Raw genomic sequence first — 22,312 nt, forward strand, 5'->3', positions numbered from 1 at the left:
TACAGTATGTAGATACATCCTTCCCGCTTGTTTTCAAACTTAGTTCAACCTGTTCCCGTGAGCATGTTTTCAAAATGGCTGCTACACTTGACGTTCGTCACAAGCAACGTGCTGTCATAGAATTCCTGTGCTGTGAAAACGAGAGAGTGGGAAACATCCACAAGAGATTGAAAAAGGTGTATGGAGATGCTGCTGTCGACCACAGTATAGCTAGTCTGTGGGCAAGCAGGTTACGTGATGAAAGCAGGCACAGCAATATTGAGGATTGTCCTCGCAGCGGCAGGCCTCGTACTGCTGACAGTTAACGAATTGGTGACTGCTGACAGTTAACGAATTGGTGACTGCTGACAGTTAACGAATTGGTGACTGCTGACAGTTAACGAATTGGTGACTGCTGACAGTTAACGAATTGGTGACTGCTGACAGTTAACGAATTGGTGACTGCTGACAGTTAACGAATTGGTGACTGCTGACAGTTAACGAATTGGTGACTGCTGACAGTTAACGAATTGGTGACTGCTGACAGTTAACGAATTGGTGACTGCTGACAGTTAACGAATTGGTGACTGCTGACAGTTAACGAATTGGTGACTGCTGACAGTTAACGAATTGGTGACTGCTGACAGTTAACGAATTGGTGACTGCTGACAGTTAACGAATTGGTGACTGCTGACAGTTAACGAATTGGTGACTGCTGACAGTTAACGAATTGGTGACTGCTGACAGTTAACGAATTGGTGACTGCTGACAGTTAACGAATTGGTGACTGCTGACAGTTAACGAATTGGTGACTGCTGACAGTTAACGAATTGGTGACTGCTGACAGTTAACGAATTGGTGACTGCTGACAGTTAACGAATTGGTGACTGCTGACAGTTAACGAATTGGTGACTGCTGACAGTTAACGAATTGGTGACTGCTGACAGTTAACGAATTGGTGACTGCTGACAGTTAACGAATTGGTGACTGCTGACAGTTAACGAATTGGTGACTGCTGACAGTTAACGAATTGGTGACTGCTGACAGACGCATCACAGTGAACGAATTGTCACGCTACGTTGGGATAGGGGAAGGAAGTGTTTGCAGAAAACTGAAAGTATTGGTGCTAAAAAAGGTTTGTGCGAGGTGGGTTCCCAAGATGTTGATAGTGGCTCATAAGGAAACAAGAAAAACGGTATGCAGAGAACTTTTGGAACAGTACGAGAATGGTGGGGATGAATTTCTTGAAAGAATTGACAGGTGATGAAACATGGCTCCATTCTTCATCAGAGACGAAGAGGCACTCAATGGAGTGGCATCATGCAAATTCACACAAGAAAAAATATTCAAAGCCACACCTTCTGCTGGAAAAGTTATGGCTGCGATGTTTTTAGATTCCGAAGGACTCTTGCTTGTAGACAGCATGCCAAGTGAAACCACCATAAATGCTGATACATGTGAAGACACTGAAGAAACTTCAGGCTCGACTGAGTCGTGTTCGACCACATCGGCAAAAGCAGGATGTTTTGCTGTTGCACGGACACATGTCAGTCAAAAAACCATGGAAGTGTTAACAAAACTCGGATGGACAACACTGAAACACTCGCCTTACAGTCCTGACCTGGCTCCATGTGACTATCATCTCTTTGGGAAGCTGAAAAACTCGCTTCGTGGAACAAGGTTTGAAGATGATGACTCCCTTGTGCATGCTGCCAAACAGTGCCTCCAACAGGTTGGGCCAGAATTTTACCGTGCGGGTATACAGGCGCTGGTTCCAAGATGGCGTAAGGCAGTTGAGAGGGATGGAAATTATGTGGAGAGATGAAAATACTGTTCCTAATGGATGTATATACACACCGTAAAACTTTCAAACGTGTAGAATAAAAGATGGATTTTAAATAAAATAGTGTGCATGTCTTTTGGAGTGACCCTCGTAACACTAAACAAGAAAGCTCCAACCAGCCAGACGTTTTTGAATTATTTACAATTTCAGCATAACTAGTAAAATGGTCCAGTGATGAAGTACTTGTACACATAAAATAACTTATTACGCTTTTTTTTGGGGGGGGGGAGGGGGAGGGGGAATGGGAAGGGATTACGTGCCGTTGCCGTCCTCCTACCTTCTGCATCTACATCCTCAGCAAGCCACCGTATGGTACGTGGCGGGCGGAACTCCGTACTACAGCGTTATTTCCTTTCCTGTTCCACTCGCAAATAGATCGAGGGAGAAACGACTGGCTGTCTGCCTCTGTACGAGCCCTAATTTCTCATATCTTACCTTCGCGGCTCTTACGTGAAATGTACGTTGGCGGTAGAAAAATATTTCTGCAATCAGCATCAAATGCCGGTTTCCTGAATTTTCTTAGTGGTGTTCCTCGAAAAGAACTTCTCCTTCCCTCCAGTTATTCCCATTTGAGTTTCCGAAGCATCTTCCTAATAACTACGTGTTGTTAGGGCCTATCGGCAACGAATTTAGCAGCCCGCTTCCGAATTGCTGAAGTGTCTTCCTTTGCCCAAATTCGACCTGGTGCGGATTCCAAACACTCCAACAGTTCTCAACAGTGAGTCGCACTAGTCCTTTATGCAGTCTCCTTTACGCATGAACCACACCTTCCCAAAATTCATCCAATAAACCAGAGTCGCCCATTTACCTTCCCTACTAAAATCCTTACATGCTTATTCATGTTGTTTCGCAACGTCCTGTCTGGCTATTTGTGTCAAGCAACAAACTACTAGCGCTATACTCGAACATATCGGTTTGTTTTTCCGCACGAACTTTTTTTTGTGACAACTGGCGCTAGCTGTCATTCATCACACATACTACAAACAGCATATTGCTGCTTACGCTTCCGCCAAATCATTTATGAACACAGCGGTCGTCTCAAACTTCCCTGGGACACTAATGAAGATACCCTTATATCTAAGGAACAGTCGCCGTCGAGGAGTCGTAATGGGTTCTGTTACTAAAGTTTCCGAGCTATTCGTATACCTGCGAACGTATTCCGTATTTGTGTACCTTCGTTAACACTCGGCAGTGTGGCACTTCTCAGACACTTTCTTCTGACTTACCTGACAGTTATAGGAGGAACCACACCTTAACGTGGCCCAGAACCACAATGCAACTTAGCATTTTTCACACAGTCAAAAATTGTCATTGGTGAAAAGAGTGACAAGTGAAGGGTGAAAATCCAAGGATTAGGCTGGAATCTAACCCTTAACCCTAAGACTTCTAGTCAGCCACTTAAAAAATTTTTTTTACAATTGGCAATCGAAGCTTTATTTACAAATTCAGTAAAAAACACCTTTCAGTATGACCAGTTAGATTTGGTATAATGCAGAAACAAGAATGATACAATTATTTTTGCGCAGTATTAAAATTCATTATATTGTTAATCCAGTATGCCAGAAACTGCAACTACTGCTTGCACCATTCCCCCCCCCCCCCCTCCTCCTCAGCATCATAGATATCTCAGAACTCAGGATATTTCAACTTGCGGCCTTCTGAGACAATGAATTCATGCGGAAGATGAACACTTGGTGCGATAACCAAACTAACTCAAGGAACAACTTCGGACAGATTTGTCAACAAACTCCTTGTTTGCGGCTTCGGAAGCTCTTTCCTTCGGACTACAGAAGGTGCATGTCTTCAGTTTATTAACTATTAACGATACCATTAAGCAACTGAGACACCTACTTCAACTATCATTATACAACAAAGCCATGTACACAAGAATCCTACCTACAAAATCTCATCATGCTTCAATAATTTAATCTGACACAGAATATGTATACTCAAATAGTCAGCTTAATCAAAAAGAAAAATTAATTATGCTGGAGAAAAGAAATTCTGTAATAGGCGTTACCACTAGTTTAAAAAATTGATGTATAGCTTTCATCACTTACAAGGGGAGGGTCTGATATGTGGATCACAGATTTTGATCAAGCTTTGCAAGGACGGTCTACTTTGAAAATAAAAACACCTGTTTCGGTTTTTTTGCTAGGCTCTCCGCAGAGTATGGAAAAATAGAGGTCAAAGATGAAGGAAATCGTATTTCCTATGCTGCGCATCGAAAATCACCTAAAAACATTTTTAGTTAACATAATATGGGATCGAAAGTTAGTAGTGCTAGAGTTAAGATTTCTGCGTTTTCGTGCTATAGCTTGGTCATACGTCATTTTCTTGTTTAGCAGGTAGAGGGCGGCGGTCGAGCGTTGAAGGCAATAGACTACCACACTATTCGTCCGTTTCTTATTCTTGGCCGTGACTATTTCAATCGATACTTTTTTCGGTGTATCTGATGATATCCTGATACTGAAATACCTCTGTTTCCCTATTTTTAACTAAAACATTGGGAGATCTGATTAATAATCAGGTATAAGTAGTATTATTTTCATCCTGGTACATAGTAAAAAACACCCCGTAAGCCTACTAACTGATCGTCTGTTCGTGCGCTTTCTCGCAATCTGTGTGGTGAAACTTATCATAGAAACAACAGAAGCTTAAGTAATACACGACCAAATCTAGCCGCATTAACATGTTGTCCGGTACAGTTCATGGAAAACCTACGTGATCACGGTGCTAAAAAAGTCGTATCAGATATCAGTTTGGACACGTACTAAGTGTATTAAAGCATGTCTTGAAAGACAGGCATAGACAGCTAATTATGGATCAACGCATGAACTTAGATAGCATCCGCCCTATCTTTTAATTCTCTGCTCTTCTGTGACGTCTATTCTGAAGACATGTCGGAGAAAGTGAGGGTCTCATGATTGACAGACAGAGGTACAGTTCGGTGTTATCACTTTAACGGTGCAGGTTGGCTGAGCACAATTATCTACGGAAATCCGATCATAGCGTGTCATGTATCACGATGAAAATAACTGTCAAAAGGCAAAGATGTTCCCGTTATCAGAATGTTATCACATACACCGAAAAAAATCGATTGAAAACAGGACTCGACCAAAAATCGAACACGGATCATCTGTTCGGTAGTGTAAAGCTTCGACCGATCGACCACATACATTCATCTGTTAGACTCCTAGCTACACCATGAAATAACCAAAACGTTAATAACTCGAACATTACTAACTTTGAACCCCTTTATTATACAGGGTGTTACAAAAAGGTACTGCCAGACTTTCAGGAAACATTCCTCACACACAAAGAAAGAAAATGTTATGTGGACATGTGTCCGGAAACGCCTAATTTCCATGTTAGAGCTCATTTTAGTTTCGTCAGTGTGTACTGTACTTCCTCGATTCACCGCCAGTTGGTCCAATTGAAGGAAGGTAATGTTGACTCCGGTGCTTGGGTTGACATGAGACTCATTACTCTACAGTTCTAGCATCAAGCACATCAGTACGTAGCATCAACAGTTTAGTGTTCATCACGAATGTGGTTTTGCAGTCGGTGCAATGTTTACAAATGCAGAGTTGGCAGATGCCCATTTGATGTATGGATTAGCACGGGGCAATAGCCGTGGCGCGGTACGTTTGTATCGAGACAGATTTCCAGAACGAAGGTGTCCCGACAGGAAGACATTCGAAGCAATTGATTGGCGTCTTAGGGAGCACGGAACATTCCAGCCTATGACTCGTGACTGGGGAAGACCTAGAACGACGGGACACCTGCAATGGACGAGGCAATTCTTCGTGCAGTTGACGATAACCCTAATGTCAGCGTCAAAGAAGTTGCTGCTGTACAAGGTAACGTTGACCACTTCACTGTATGGAGAGTGCTACGGGAGAACCAGTTGTTTCAGTACTATGTACAGCGTGTGCAGGCACTATCAGCAGCTGATTGGCCTCCACGGGTACACTTCTGCGAATGGTTCATCCAACAATGTGTCAATCCTCATTTCAGTGCAAATGTTCTCTATACGGATGAGGCTTCATTCCAACGTGATCAAATTGTAAATTTTCACAATCAACATGTGTGGGCTGACGAGAATCCGCACGCAATTGTGCAATCACGTCATCAACACAGATTTTCTGTGAACGTTTGGGCAGGCATTGTTGGTGATATCTTGATTGGGCCCCATGTTCTTCCTCCTACGCTCAATGGAGCACGTTATCATGATTTCATACGGGATACTCTGTGTGTTACAACATGTGCCTTTACAAGTACGACACATGTGGTCCATGCACGATGGAGCTCCTGCACATTTCAGTTGAAGTGTTTGTACGCTTCTCAACAACAGATTCGGTGACCGATGAATTGGTAGAGGGGGACCATTTCCATGGCCTCCACGCTCTCCTGACCTCAACCCTCTCGACTTCCATTTATGGGGCCATTTGAAAGCTCTTGTCTACGCAACCCCGGTACCAAATGTAGAGACTCTTCGTGCTCGTATTGTGGACGGCTGTGATACAATGCGCCATTCTCCAGGGCTGCATCAGCGCATCAGGGATTCCATGCGACGGAGGGTGGATGCGTGTATCCTCGCTGACGGAGGACATTTTGAACATTTCCTGTAACAGTGTTTGAAGTCACGCTGGTACGTTCTGTTGCTGTGTATTTCCATTCCATGATTAATGTGATTTGAAAAGAAGTAATAAAATGAGATGTAACATGGAAAGTAAGCGTTTCCGGACAAATGTCCACATAACATATTTTCTTTCTTTGTCTGTGAGGAATGTTTCCTGAAAGTTTGGCCGTACCTTTTTGTAACACCCTGTATTAATAAAAATGTTTTTTTACACGATCCTTCTATAAACAAAATAAAATAAGATTTTCTATTGTCTTTGACCTCAATGTTCCCAAAAACTGAGGAATGTCTGGCAAAATGCCGAAACATGTTTTCAGTATCGCCCTTGCAAAACTTGATAAAAATCATGTTACCCACATGACACACACTCCTCTTGTTAGAGACACGAATCTGTGTAGAATAGCGCGCGATACGTGAAAAGCTGGCTTACGTTTGAACCGCCTTGCACGTCCCCCTTTATTGAGGACCAGCATTCAATGATATATAATCCGCCTCCGGACGCCTTTCCGCGAATAACGATGATGGGCGATAAATTCTCTCTCCCACACTGTAACGTTGCCATACTTCAGTGGCGAGGCGGTTTTGTTCAGTGTTGTCCGTAGTAACCCTCCCTGCCTTTTATTTATTTGCGCAGAGGAGCTTTCCGACGAAACACAAACTATAGGACGCACCATAAGTGTAAAAGGATTCCATCGCCATTAGGGTTTCTAGGTCCAAAAATAAAGCCGAACTCAACGTTATGTTTAGCCAGACGGTTTGCCTTAAATGCTGGACTACCTATTTGTAATAGAAATGGTCGCTTCGGGATTTTCAGTCGTTTACTAATAATACGTCAGTATTTTGGGAGACAACTGTGCTTAAACTAAAATGTAATAATAATAGCGTCATACTTTGGAATTTATGGTAGCAGCTAAGTGTTCAGTCTTCTTCCTCCTCAGACAATTCTGCCAAAATAAAAAGTTCATTAAGCAAAATAATTAAGTTTCTGGGAAGCGAAAACTAAACATTCAGTAACACTGATCACCTCAGTTACATTTATAAAGACCAATAATCTCAGTTCAACCCACGTTATCAAGAATAGTTTTTTTGTGGAAATCATTTAGTCACTCTTGACACGGTAATTTTAAGTTACACGACATCATCATCTTGTGATTATGTCGGTTTGCAGATTATTGCGTTTCTTTGTCCATTTTGCGTTTATGAAAGAGAACACGCTTTGAATGTTGGCATTATGGCCTGGAATAGCAAACTAATATTCTGCCAGTTTTAGTAATTCCGTATAAATTCCATTGTGCTACGATTCGAAATAAACATGTCCCCTTTCATGTGCCAAAATAATTTTTAAGGCAGTCATTTTTTGTTGCATGAAACATTGATACTGATCAAAGAATTTAGTCATCCTATTTTTTTGTACATAAAATATCTATACAAGAGGTTGAAAATACTGCTACAGTTGTGAGGTACTTTTATTTGTTCTAAATAAGAGCTTAAAACTGTAGCGGTATTTTCAACCTCTGGTATAATGCTGAACTGCGGATGTTCCTCCAACACGATTGTTTGTAGAATATCCATAGTAACTGGTGCTTATTCAGCTGTCATCCTCCACTGCAAGTGCTTCAATTGAGGGTGAAATTCATAATCAGGATTTTAAGAAATCCTTGCCAGAGATGTATATGTTTCACATGTTTGCTTTAAATTCTGCCACCAGACTGACGTCACCTCAAAATTTTGAGAACTTTGACTGCATATTTACGCCATTAGCTTGGAACGTGCCTTAGTTGCATGTTCTCTGTTTAATCGCTAAAAGCCTAACAAAAACTGGCAGGCCGACTTGTTCACGGTAAATTTTACCGGATGCGAACACAAAGAAGCCGGACACCTGGCAAACCTATTCACCTTGACGTCCTGGCTGCGGTCCTCCAGCTTCGGACAGCTTCTTGTTTGTCAGCGCATTTTACCGGTGTGGCATGCCGATTGGGCTACACTTACGGACAACAAGCTTCGGGCCTTGAAACCTCTTCCCACGGCTTGGACGACCTCTTCACGCCTTTCTCGGCGGGAGGAGGTCGTTTTGGCCCGGTTACGGATTGGACACCGCCGGTTCAGCTACCGCCATCTGCTGACGGCTGCGCCGGCGCCGTTTTGCCCATGTGGTCAATTGCTGACGGTACGCCACATTTTAACGTCCTGTCCGAATTTTAATACACTGCGCGTTGATCTTGGCCTGCCATGTACTCTGGATGCCATTTTAGCGGATGACCCAGGAGCAGCTGCTCGCGTTCTTCGTATTATCCACTTGACAAACCTGTCTAAGGACATTTGATTATGCAGTTTTTTTTTAATCCTATGCCTATTAATGTCTTTTATAGTGTTGTCCCTTTTAGTTGCTGTTTTAACCTTGTGCCTTACAGTGCATTCCTAACTTAGTCTGGGCGCTAATGACCATTGCAGTTGTGCGCCCCAAAACCGCAAAACAAAAAAAACCTTACCATCCTGTTTTTCGGTACCGCCAACCACACCATTGGACGTAACGTCAGATGTAAACCTATCAGACGTAAAGACGCGTCTGTCTGGCCGTTCGTTTACTTCTTGCTTCGCCATGCCACATATCAAGCAGTGCTTTGTAGTAAGTAAATTAAAACATTTTACTCAAGTACAAACGTATAGATCTTGCATATAATTTAAAAGATACGTCTAAACCGCAAACTAAGAACGGAATGTTACGTTGCAGGACAAAAATTGTTTCTACGAGAAATTCTTGTTGCCGTCTGACGTTTGACCCCAGTCTGAAAAAAGTTACAAAGAAATTATTCATCCAAAAAGAGTGTCTGGTTGCAGGTTTTGCATTGTTAAGAGTTGGAGACATGCAATTGTGCAGAAAATTATCCTGTAAACTTCAGACATACCATCCCACAGAATGAGGTGCCACCGTGATTAGAACAAAGGACTCGAAAACGCTTAGAGTAGGGTTCCAAAACCCATCTGGCAATACACACTATATATATAGTGAGAACTGTATTTGTCAGACCAGGACTCGAATCCGTTTTTCCTGACGAAAAGGTACCTTAACCGTTAGCCTTTCTGAGAACATCTCCAAGTCAGTCTCAAATTTTCATTGTCTCTGATAAATCCATCAGAAATTCTAGTACGGATCAGGACGTGATAGTACCAAAAGGGTCGACAGATTTGGTACAGAATCGTGGCTTATGACGCTACAAGGGATATATCGTAGATGAACTAAAGTTTCAGAATTTCGGATCGGTTTAAAACACTATAATTCCAAGACATTTTATCTTCATTTATTTCATTTCAGTGGATTTAATTTGGTTCAAAACCGCGTTTAGTTTTCCCTCAACAGACAAGTTGTAGACTGCCATCCAATCCTTGTCGAGTCAGAGCTTATGTTTCATATTCAACGATTGTCTGTGGATGTCGCTTCCATCCTTGCTTACTTATTTGCACGGGAGATAGAGAAAACCTGCACATCCTTTGCAGACCCTCCGCCTTACAGTCACCGAAAAACGCAAAAACGTTCTCTGGCCAAACGAACTTACGCGCACTCCTTGCTGTTCGGCCGTCTTTCATGGCCGTACCTATACAGTGGTGCATATCTGACCTAGTTATTTGGGAAATTTCGCTTCCTTCATGGTCTCCCTACCTTGTTAGCTTGTCTGACCACTCTGTACAATTTATAGGAAGAAAATCTAGTGGTAGGGAGAAACACACACATACAATGAGACAAAGACGTGCTTAAAAGATGCAGGTTTCTTATCTTTTCCGTGTTTGGGGTCGATAAAACTGAGCGCCATTCAGTGATGCTACAAATCCAACTTAGAGATTTCGTCAGTAACATATGATCACTTTAAGTGTTTGCAGTGCATCCTAGGAGTCTCGTCGCAGAGTTTAAAGCCTAATAAGTCAAAAAATGTCTTCATATCAACATTTATTATGTAACCACAACTCAATAGAAATTTCTCTACTGATATACCTCTCCCAATCAGATCAAGGCACGGATGTCACAAAGTATGAATAGATACTTTGTGACAATTAAGCAGCCTAAAGGTTCTCACTGTTTTAATGTATATTAGTATCAGATCAACGGTTTTTATATTACGTTGGTTAGAATGTATATCTGTGGTAACAATCGTACTTGATTCCACTATTTCCACAACCCGTTCCGCCGTCTGAGCAAAATAAAACATTTATGCAAACCTGCGATTTCTACATCTACATGGATACGATGCAAATCGCACTTGAGTGCCTGGTAGTGTGTTCATTGAACCACCTTTACATTATTTCTCTATTATTCCACTCTCGAACAGCGCGCGGGCAAAAACGAACACCTATGTACTTCCGTGCGAGCTCGGATTCCGTTATTTTATTATGATTGTTTCTTCTTGTGTAGGTCGGCGTCAACGAACTATTTGCGCAGTCTGAGGAGAAAGTAGGTGATTGAAATGTCACGAGAACATCCCCCACAACGGAAAACGCCTTTGGTTTAATGATTTGCACCCCAAAGTCCATGACACTCTCTCCCCTATTTCTCGACAGTAAAAAACGTACTCCCTTTCTTTCAATATTCTCAATCTACGCCGTAAATCCTATCTGGTAAGGATCCCAGACCGCGCAGCAGTATTCAAAAAGAGGACGGACAAGCGTAGTGCAGGCAATCTCTTTAATAAATCCGTTTCACCTCCTGGGTGTCCTGCCAATCAAACGCAGTCTTCGGTTCGCGTTTCCCACAACATTTTCTGTGTGTCCTTTCCAATTTAAGTTAGTAATTCCGAGGCATTTAGCTAAATTTACGGCCTTTATATTTGACTGATTTTCGTGCTAGAGAAGTTTAACTGATTCCTTTTAGTATTCATTGGTGATCACTCACTCATTATTTAGTCAGTTGCCAATTTGCACACTATACAGATATCTAAATCGTTTTGCAATTATCTCTGATCTTCTGATGACTTTTTTTACTAGACGATAAACGACAACGTCTTCTGCAAAAAACCCAATACAGCTGCTCAGATTGTCTCCTAAATAGTTTATACAGATCAGGAACAGCAGAGGGCCTATAACACTACTTTGGGGAACGCCAGAAATCACTTCTGTTTTACTCGATGGCTTTCCGTCAGTTGTTACTAAATGTGACATCTGAAAGGAAGTCACAAATCGTCCCGTAACTGAGACGATATTCCATCAGCCCACAGTTCGATTACAGGCCGCTTGTAAGGTACGGTGTCAAAAGCCTTCTGGAAATCTAAAAATATGAAATCAATTTGAAATCCCTTGTCGACAGCACTTAACACTTAGTGTGAGTAAAGAGCTAGTTGTGTTGAACAAGAACGATGTTTTCCGAATCAGTTTTGTCTGTGTCAATAGTCTGTTATCTTCGATGTTATTCATAATGTCCGAACACAATATACGATCCAAAATCCTACTACATATCTATGTTAATAATGTGGACTGTAATTCAGTAGATTAGTGCTACTGCTGCACGTGTTCGAGTTGCATGTGAAAAACATGATCTCTTGTTCTCCAGCGTACTTCAATAAACGTTACTCTTGAAAATTTCTCAGAACAGTCGTTTGAGCTGTACTATCGCACAGCAGCTTCCTATGTTAATGCGTGGTACAGGTTTGGAATTAGCGAAATGAGATGTCCCACGAAACAGTAGTATCATAATACGTTCTTCAGTCGTATTACAACCTATGTTTATCGAAGCAAATTATGGGGTAATGAACGTAACTGGTCTCAACATTCAAAATATAGATTTTTTTACGGTTTCAGGATGAATGTGTGGTATCTATTGAATCAGCAAGCAATCAGCAAAGTTATTCTGTTTGTTATAAACATGTACTGTGTAGAAATAGACTTCATGTGATCCCAACTTAGGTTCGATGATAGATTATGAAATTTCCAGGTTGTAATAGTTAGAGAGATGGGCTTTCCCAGGATACACTAACAGGACGAAACTGCATGAAACTAGCCTACAGACTTCAGAAAGTGTAACTGTACCGGTTTCCGAGGAAGTGTTTCAAGCGCTCTGCTGTTTCTGACCTATATTAACGGCAGAGGAGATAATCTGAGCTGCCCTCTTAGACTGTTCAGAGGATGCAGTCATTTGCCGTCTTGTAAAGTAATCAATGATCAAAACCAGTTGCAAAATGATGTAGACAAGATAAATGTATGGTGCGAAAAGTGACAATTGACTCTAGGTAATGGAGATGTCTAGTCATCCACATGAGTACTAACAGAAATGCGCTAAACTTAGGTTACACGATAAATCACAAGAATCTAAATACTGTAAATTCAACTAAATATTTAGGCATTGCAATTACGAATAACTTAAATTGGAACGCTCACACAGAAAAAAGAAAAAAGACGAAATGAAAACCACAGTGAAAATAAAAAAAAATTTTATTCGCAAAAGTTACCCACACCTTCCACCTACCCCTCCAAATAGTCGCCGCTCCTCGTCACAGAAAGCAGCTTCCTGTGCTTTCCGCCAGTTCTCTACTCTTGTCTGCCTTTCGTTGTTTGTGCCAAAATGTCTTGGCCAGCGGTTCATCTGTGCAGAGATTAACATCAGAGGGAGCCAATTAAGGGCTGTATTGTGGGTGATCACTTCCATCGAAAACGCTGCAGGAGCGTTTTCATTGCCCCTGCAGAATGCAGCTGAAAATTGTCTTGAAGAAACGCATGAAATTCGTGTTATGTGGGCTGCATAGCTTCAGGCAAAATCTCGTACATACTTGGCGGGAGACACAATAGTTCAGACATTTCTAAGTGATCACTTAGCGCCCTGAACTGAAAAGCACAATGTTAAGCGATCGACAGGCACACTAAAGACACTGCCCAACACATATATGCAAAGTTCCATTCGATTTTGACAGTGTTTCCATTTCGCGCCTCACCGGACCTTACTTTCAGAATACGCCTCGTACTTAACTGTGGATCGTACAGTAATCATGTAGATTCCTGATGAGTCTTAACTTTTTCAGAGTAGTATGTAGTAGAATGTACTTTCCTTCCAGCCCAAATAAACTGACAACAAAGCTAGCGATCTCGTCCATTACTCGGCTGCACTTGCATGCAGCAGATCTCCAGTATGCACAAAGCTGAGTGTTTAATTCACTTGTGGCAGGTGCGCCGTGAGTCTCGGGATCTACAAGCGGAGATTGATGCGCGCAGCTTCTTCGGCGCCCGCCATGCGCTGGAGACGTTGTCGCAGCTCGCCTGGTGGGACCCCGTCAGCGGATGCGTGCGCATGCTGGACTCTGCTATCGTCAAGGTACACACTACTTCTACTTCTTATGTCTGTCCTGCATCGGTGCAGGATCTGCGTAGTTACGAACGAATTTAGCATGATTTTAAGTATGTAGACTGAAGCGACGAATGAAAATTAAGACTACCGGGAATCGAACTCGGGGTCTCCAACTTACTAAGCAGGTGCGTTATCCAACAAGCCACCTTGGTACAGCGGCCCACACAACTGTACAGATTACCCTGACACGCTTCCATCCTCGATCTAAATTCTCTCTCCTGCCCCAGTCTACTTTAAATTCCCCCAGATACACGAACAGAATTGGCGAGGCTCTCAATGTTCTAGAATAGCCCTTCAGCATCGAACGTTAACGGGGCTCTTAGCCTGAGGCCCTTGAGCGGGTACTTATACAGATGAAATAATGAAATGACACAGTTTGACCGGCGGGGTCAGGGATTTTCTCTGCCTCGTGATGGCTGGTTGTTGTGTGATGTCCTTAGGTTAGTTAGGTTTAAGTAGTTCTAAGTTCTAGGGGACTGATGACCATAGATGTTAAGTCCCATAGTGCTCAGAGCCATTTTTTGACACAGTTTGAGACTGGGGTGTCAGTGAGAATTAGGATCGAGGAGGGAGGTGTGGCAGAGTAATCCACGCAGTTGCGTGAAAGGATGTGCGAAGGTGGTTCAGTGGCTAACGCAGCATCTGCCTAGCAAGCAAGACACCAGGGTACGGTTCGCGACCTTGGTACAAATTTTCACTCGCCGCTTGTGTGTATACGTAAAATCATTCCCAAATGAGACCAGTAAAGCCCCTGAAACGGAGTAATTTCATTTGGAATTGGCATGATTTGGTTTCGTGTTTGCCCGATGCCCTTCCTGTCACAGCTCCTGTTACCCCTGGGACGGACGGTGTGTTATCCAACTCCCTGCGTGTAATGTTGTTCACGTGAGTGTATGAGAAAGTTTTGTAAACATTTCCGAACTGTGTAACTGAGGCGGTATCTAGGAACAGCCCGGTATTAACAGAGTGGGATATGGGAAACCACCTACAAACTACAGTCAGGCTTGCTGGCACAGACTTCGTCGTTAACCCCTTGCCGTACCATTTAGTAAGACAAAATCCTTGCCCAAGCGATTGGAGACGGCGCGTGTGAAACGGGCCAGCGTGATGCGTGAGACAATCGCAAAGCGGACGCTGTTGCGTAACTACACGTTTGTTTCACATGGCACTGCACTTGTGGATTTTAACATAAAATTCATGTTCGTTTTTGTATACGTTTTCGTAATAGAATGTTGCAAACAATACTTCAAAATATACATTTCTACACAAAAGCAATATTTTAAAAGAAATTATAATCTTCGTGGGCGTTTCTGGGTGTGACTTGTTCAGAAGGAATGTAATAACACGATGCCTGAACGTAGGTGTGATTACAAGAAGAAATGCTGTCTTTGAACAAATTACTGGTAGCAAAATTCCGAGTGGTTATAATTGAAGTGCAGCTACTCCAGTGTGGGTTGTAATTAGCGTCTGGCAGCTAAATTTGGTAGCTATGCTAATGCGTTGATGAGGAACCGATTTACGCTGGAATAAAATTAGTTCCAGCTCCAGCTCTGGCGATCAGGTGCCTGGCGTTCAACGGCATCTCATCGACGTCTCCTGTGCTCCTATTGAACGAACTGTCTAATCGGTAACTAATAATAAAATCATTAAGCGTTTGTCACTAGTCCGACATTTCGCAGCCATGTTCCTTTCCTAATCCATTAGACATCGAATCATTTCTATACGTCTTTCTTGCATTCACAGCGCCAGATTTACACCTAGTGACAAATATTGGAAACTTTTCAAACCTAAATCGGTTCCGCATTAACGCATTGCAATATCTACTAACTTTAGTTTCCATAATTACAGTCCACACAGGACCTCTGTGAGGCGGTGCACTTTAATTGCAACCACCAGGTTCTACAATTCAAAAAATTGAGTCCAGCATGGCATGGTGATTTCGAAAGCATTCTGGTAGATGCAACTCCACTTTACACTCTGTGGATTGCTCTGTCGTTTCGCTTCGTACTTCGTGTTTCATGCAGACATTGCACCTTCTTGTCGGGTTTTTTAGGGGTCGGACAGGTATTTCCTGGTGAATGGGCCCAATATTGCGCTTGTGGCCGAAGAGGTTTTCCACCTAGTGATTGGCTTCCCACGATTTTCGTACTCCGGCAACCGAAAATTTTAAACATTACCTCTGCTACATTTATTCGTTAGTCAATACGTTTCCTTTCTCTGATCGTGTATCATTTTTTTAGATAATGTACGAATTGAATAGAGCCACATCTGGGCTTTCGTTTCAAAGAGCGTGACTCTTATTCGGTCCGGATCCGGTGCACCTCTCCGTCCTGGAAGCGGCTCTCTACCGCGCACCGCTATCCAGGCAGGTCAAGGTATGCAGCAGAGCGTTTATCGACAGTGTTGTCTACATAAAGTCGTGATAAAAACCTAAGATAATCATACAATGTAACCCTTCACGGCCGATAGTTGCGTGCTTGGTGAAATTTGTTTCACAGACATAATCCGTGTGGTCCAAGGTTTACTCATCTGTGTAACGTTTCACCTTATGTTGGAGACATCAACAGAGGGTATAGGCACTCTTCGGCACCGTGGCCTTTCGTCTGCCAGTGTACTGCTCGGCTCAAAAGAGCTGCTTTCACCACTTCGTCCTGTTAAAATGGTAAACCCAAACTCCACTGACAAATTTGGGAGGCTGTTCATGGATATTTTCTGAGTGTTTTGGTAGAAGGTACTCTTGGTCTCCACTCCGTTGTTAACAAGTACTAACGTTTTGTTTGACTTATTTTCCCATTTACCTTGTATCTGTATGGTTATGAAAATAACTGCACAATGAAAATGTCGACGATATGCTTCGTGCGTCTTGTTTGGAAATAAATTTTGTGACATGACTGGTACAGATCGTTTCTTTTGGCTTCAGAGGGGTCAAAATGAGAGAAATAAACTTTCTGCCCGTCAAAGTCTTCCCTACCATCAGATTGGAAGAATCTCATCTGATTTGCTGCTCCCCGGGCAGTAATGTTGTCGCGTTCATTTACTGCAGGTATTTCGACTGCAGATCGAAATTGATTGGTGAAGAGAACAGAGGGAGGATACAGACCAGTAACAGACAGCTTAAAGAAAAGCAAATATATTCTCGTAAACGCATGAGAATGAGGCCGTATCGATACAAATATGTGGCAACTAGCCAGTCCACAATTTCGGCTTACAGCTTAACAAAGATGACTCCGGAATTCGAATCACAAGTTACGGTAAAGTGCCATGAGTGTGAAAATATGGTGCTAATAAAGGACAGGAGCAGCACAACAGACTTCCATATTACCATTGATAAAACAGGGAGGCTGATCCCTCGCGGCCAAAACCAAATATTTACGTCTTAAAAACGGTCGTCTTTACTACGAGCATTCTGCCGCAAATGACTGGATAAAACGGAGCGTAATAGGGGCCGGTTGCTTCCACGGCGGTGTAAAAGAACACATGCAGCGCAGATGCGCTACTGCTGGTCACGAAATACAGCCTGCAATGTACTCCTACTAATTGATCGCACCAAGCACTCCAATGGATTGACAGAGAGGGAGACTGTCAGCAGTTTTGTAAACTCGGGTCCTCGAAGACTGTGAGCTTCCTCCGAAAGTAAAAGGTCCCTGCCGCCTACATCGGCGGCGGCGGCAATGCCAACGGTCTCTTAACTTTCAGCCGAGGGGCTGCTCAGCCCGCCGACGCACACGCTGACGCTACAGGGGTGGCGCCAGGCCTCTGGCCGTCGAACAGGCCGGTGTCCCTCCGCGCAACTGTCACCTTGGTGTGGACTTTTGAAACCAACGCGCACTGCTGGATCTGATGCAGTTCTACGCCACTTCGAGGAATTTCCGAATTTACTGACAGGCGAACCAAGAAATTTAATCATCGCCACAGTCCGTTGTTAGTCTTGTGTATAGACAAGTTACCTGTGATTACTGATGGCTTGAGAAAATTACTTTTAATTCTTAATTAATTCAATTAAATTCATAGTCTTATTAATAAAGGGGTGTGCAGCCCGTGGCTACCACCACTGAACTACTAACTATACTAACAACCTGAATCTGTGATTGGAGCAGAAGTTTTAATTTTATCTTCTCTTTATATATATATGGACTGGGCTGGGTCGTTGTAGAAGACTTCGACACGTACTCTAAACGTTACCTGGAAAGCATCTGTACTGCTACTTCGATTGAATTTTATTTCGTATATGAATTGGGCAGTACTGGCTGTTGGTTGGTGGTTGAAAGCTTCTCACGCGATGTCTACTTCGCTCATGAGTTGCACGCCTGCTCGGCGTGTTGGAAGGTTGCGATATCTGGGAGTTAATCCTTCATGTCCGGCCACAGCCGTGCCTTTTAGCTCCAAAGTGCCCACATGACACGTGACAAGTACCTATTCGACATGGTTACGAACAAGATCCTGCCTTTCCATTTCTACGAGACGTGAAAAATTTAGCTCCACCTCAACAGCATTTCATTTTGGCGAGTCCTGTGTTGTCTCCAATAGTGTAAAATCGTTACAGCTCAATGCCAAAGTAGTAAATCGTAAAAGCGTACTACCGTGCCATATCGGGGTAACGTGTGTGTGTGTGTGTGTGTGTGTGTGTGTGTGTGTGTGTGTGTGTGTGTGTGAGAGATTGCTGTTTTAGCTAGTGTCGACGTTTCGAAAGCTTCAGCAACGTCTGATCTTCTTCTGTGCAAATGCACACAGTGCCCGAACTCTTGCGGGAATCTGCGGCAAAGCCGCGAGTGATGAGTATAATGGGTAGGGGCACTATGAATATAGTTGAGAATGTGGGTCTCACGGGAGACTTGCCAGAGAAGTCCCTGAAGACGCACAAACCCTAGCACACTGGACTCGCGTTCGGGAGGACGACAGTTCAATCCCGCGTCCGGCCATCCTGATTTACGTTTTCCGTGATTTCCCTAAATCGCTCCAGGCAAATGCCGGGATGGTTCCATTGAAAGGGCACGGCCGACTTCCTTCCCCGTCCTTCCCTAATCCGATGAGACCGATGACCTAGTTGTCTGGTCTCCTTCCCCAAACAACCCCAACGCACTAACCTCTGCTAACCTCTGTGTCCTCGGTGGCTCAGTAGGGTAGAGCGTCTGCCATGTAAGCGGGAGATCCCGGGTTCGAGTCCCGGTCGGGGCACACATTTTCTACTGTCCACGTTGACTTATATCAACGCCTGTATGCAGCTAGTGATATTCATTTCATTGTAATATGTGGAAAGTTAGTTGGTATTTCGTTATGCATTAAGATCTATGTTTAATTGGGTCTGTGTTGTAGGAATATACCTCAGCATTTCTCCTTGTTTTACGTCGTTTACGATTGTATGGAAACGCGCATTTGAAAAAGGCAAGTTTAGATAGGCCAATAATGGTGAAAAAGCATGTTAATCAAATAACGAACCACCTCTACTGAACAAAGACTTATTTTGATTAATTTTGGTACAGATTTCACTGAAATTTCATGTGGTTGTATTAAATTGATTACATCTTCATTGGTTCCATTGTCAGTGAATTAAGGTCAAATGATGTGATTGGTATATTGACTGTTACTGTTGGACGATTCGTTTGCAGGACGCGCCCAAGTTTCGGCACCGAGGCCTGATGGTGGACACGGCGCGCAACTTCATCCCGCTGGAGGCGCTGCAGCGCACGGTGGACGCGATGGCCTCCAACAAGCTCAACACGCTGCACTGGCACCTCACGGACTCAACCAGCTTCCCCTACCTCAGCCGCGCGCTGCCCACCATGGCGCGCTACGGAGCCTACTCTCCAGAACAGGTGGGCTCCGCGACCGACCGACCGAGCGATGCGACCGTTTGTTCAAAGGCAATAAATCTATAAAGCACGCATGGATGCAGGTTAATTCAGTTTTGCGGAAGTATCTTGAGTGTAATCCGTCTGATCTTTGGTACTTGAAAGATGTTTACCGTTCACTATGGGTATCTAACGCAACTATTACAATAACCCTGTTATTGAGTCGTGCCTACAATGAAACGCCAAAGAAGCTGGTACAGGCATGCGTATTCAAATACAGAGATATGTAAAGGGGCAGAATACCGCGCTGCGGTCGGCAGCGCCTATATAAGAAAAAGTGTCTGGTGCAGTTGTTAGATCGGTTACTGCTGCTACAATGGCAGGTTATCAAGCTTTGAATCTGAACGTGGTGTTATAGTCGGTGCACGAGTGATGGAACACAGAACGTCCGAAGAAGCGATGAAGTGGGGATTTTCCCGTACGACCATTTCGCGAGTGTACCGTGAATATCAGGAATCAGGTAAAACATCAAATCCCCGAAATCGGTGCGGGCGGAAAAAGATCCTGTAGGAATGGGACCAACGACGACTGAAGAGACTCGTTCAGCGTGACAGAAGCGCAATCCTTCCGCAAATTGCTGCAGATTTCAATGCTGGGTCATCAACAAGTGTCAGCGTGCGAATCATTCAACGAAACATCATTGATATGGGCTTTCGGAGCCGAAGGCCCATTCGTGTACCCTTCGTTACCGCACGACACAGTTTTACGCCTCGCCAGGGCCCTTCAACACCGACATTTGACTGTTGATGATTGGAAACGTGTTGCCTGGTCGGACAAGTCTCGTTTCAAATTGTATCGAGCGGATAGACGTGTACGATTATGGAGACAACCTCACGAATCCATGGACCCTGCATGTCGGCAGGGGACTGTTCAAGTTGGTGGAAGCAGAGTAATGTTGTGGGGCGTGTGCAGTTGGAGTGATACGGGATCCCTGATAAGTCTAGATACGACTCTAACAGATGACACGTACTTAAGCATCCTGTCTCATCACCTGCATCCATTCATGTCCATTGTGCATTGCTACGGACTTGGCCAATTCCAGCAGGACAATACGACACCCCACACGTCCAGTATTGCTACAGGAACTCTGAGTTTAAACTCTTCCGCTGGCCACCAAACTCACCAGACACGAACATTATTGAGCATGTCTCAGATGCCTTGCAACGTGGTGTTCAGAAGAGATCTCCGCTCCCTCGTACCCTTACGGATTTATGGACAGCTGTGCAGGATTCGTGCCAGTTCCCTCCAGCACTACTTCAAACTTTAGTCGAGTCAATGCCACGTAGTGTAGCGGCCCTTCCACATGCTACTCGATATTAGGCGGTGTACCAGCTTCCTTGGCTCTTCAGTGTATTTATTAAATAATAGGTTTTTCGCTGCATCCTATTACATTTTTAGTAGGATACCATTCACAAACACTTTTCACCATCCACCTCATTTTTGATCGCAATGAGAAAATTTTATAGTTTCTATTACTATGCTTTCCACACAGTTAAAAGCTCATTAATTTTAAACAAATCAATACCACTCGAACATCGTAATAGATTTTTAGAAAGTCTGCACCTGTCTGATGATGATGATGATGATGATGATGATGATGATGATGATGATGATGATGACGAGGTGCAAATAATTATTCATATTTTGCCTGTTGTTTGAGTGTTTTACGCTCGCACTCTTGCATTGTGGTTCTAGTCCATCAGAAAATACAAATCTTGAAATTTTTACGTGCTAATTTTAAGATAGTATTTTTTCCTCTGTCTACTAACAGGTACTGCGTCTTCACTATACAGAAATCCTTCCATGTGTACGCCAACACTCATACTGTTTTAAAAATAGTCTAAAACACTAGACTGCAATAAAACATTTATTTTAATGGTTAACAGTTTCGGTCAGAGTATGACCATCCTTAGACCCTTAATACCATGATGGTAGATGGTGGCGGTGAACACAGCATGTGTTATGACTCATCAGTTGAACTTCGTGGACTCATAAAACCTGTTCCGTTCACCACCACCACCTACCATTATGCTATAAAGGGTCTGATGATTGCCACATTCTGACCGAAACCGGTAATCATTAAAATAAAAGTTTTATTGCTGTGTAGACAGTTTGTAATCCATTTTAAAGTACTTTCAGCTACGTCAACAGTTCTCCACGAGAACTGTTCCTAACAGTTACTCACACTGTTTCTTTACGTGAAATTAAAGTATGGTATGAGAATATTACGACAGTAATGGCTTCTCAGAGTGTTTGGATGCAGTCAGAGGTGTTAAATTTTCGTAGACTGCACTATTTACATCAAACTGTCACTTGTAACTTCTCCCACGACTCTAGTGACGATTAAATATAGATTGTCCTTTGTATTTTATCTTTGCTTTTTGTTGCAAATATTGAGTTACATGTATGAAGGGCAGAACATACATGGATTTGCTGTGGTTATTATACGCAAGGGAAACACCTGAAGAAATTAATCGATTCACTACGTATTACGATGTTGAGAAGTTTTCCTCCTTGCTTTTAGTGATAACACAGAAATTTGCAGCTCGTCCATTATTTTCATTGTATGTGACTTCTGGAAGTCAAACCACAAAAAGACAACTGCAGGGCAAAAGAGCTAGAATACCACGCTCGTAAACATCACATACTCCGATAAGCCAAAACATTATGACCAC

General features: G+C 43.1%; 1 protein-coding gene and 1 non-coding gene across 2 annotated transcripts in view; both read left to right on the forward strand.

Moving 5' to 3' along the window:
* LOC124616420 (probable beta-hexosaminidase fdl) overlaps positions 1-22,312 on the forward strand; it is a 105,444-nt gene that overhangs the window by 9,766 nt on the left and 73,366 nt on the right. The window contains exons 4-5 of the mRNA XM_047144727.1: positions 13,609-13,755; positions 19,395-19,601. Coding sequence (XP_047000683.1) covers positions 13,609-13,755; positions 19,395-19,601 — 354 coding nt within the window. The remainder of the gene's footprint in view (positions 1-13,608; positions 13,756-19,394; positions 19,602-22,312) is intronic.
* Positions 18,890-18,963, forward strand: Trnat-ugu. Its single transcript has one exon. It is a non-coding gene; the product is annotated as a tRNA-Thr (tRNA).

Source organism: Schistocerca americana, chromosome 5 (genome assembly GCF_021461395.2).
Source record: "Schistocerca americana isolate TAMUIC-IGC-003095 chromosome 5, iqSchAmer2.1, whole genome shotgun sequence".
NCBI classification, from domain to species: domain Eukaryota; kingdom Metazoa; phylum Arthropoda; class Insecta; order Orthoptera; family Acrididae; genus Schistocerca; species Schistocerca americana.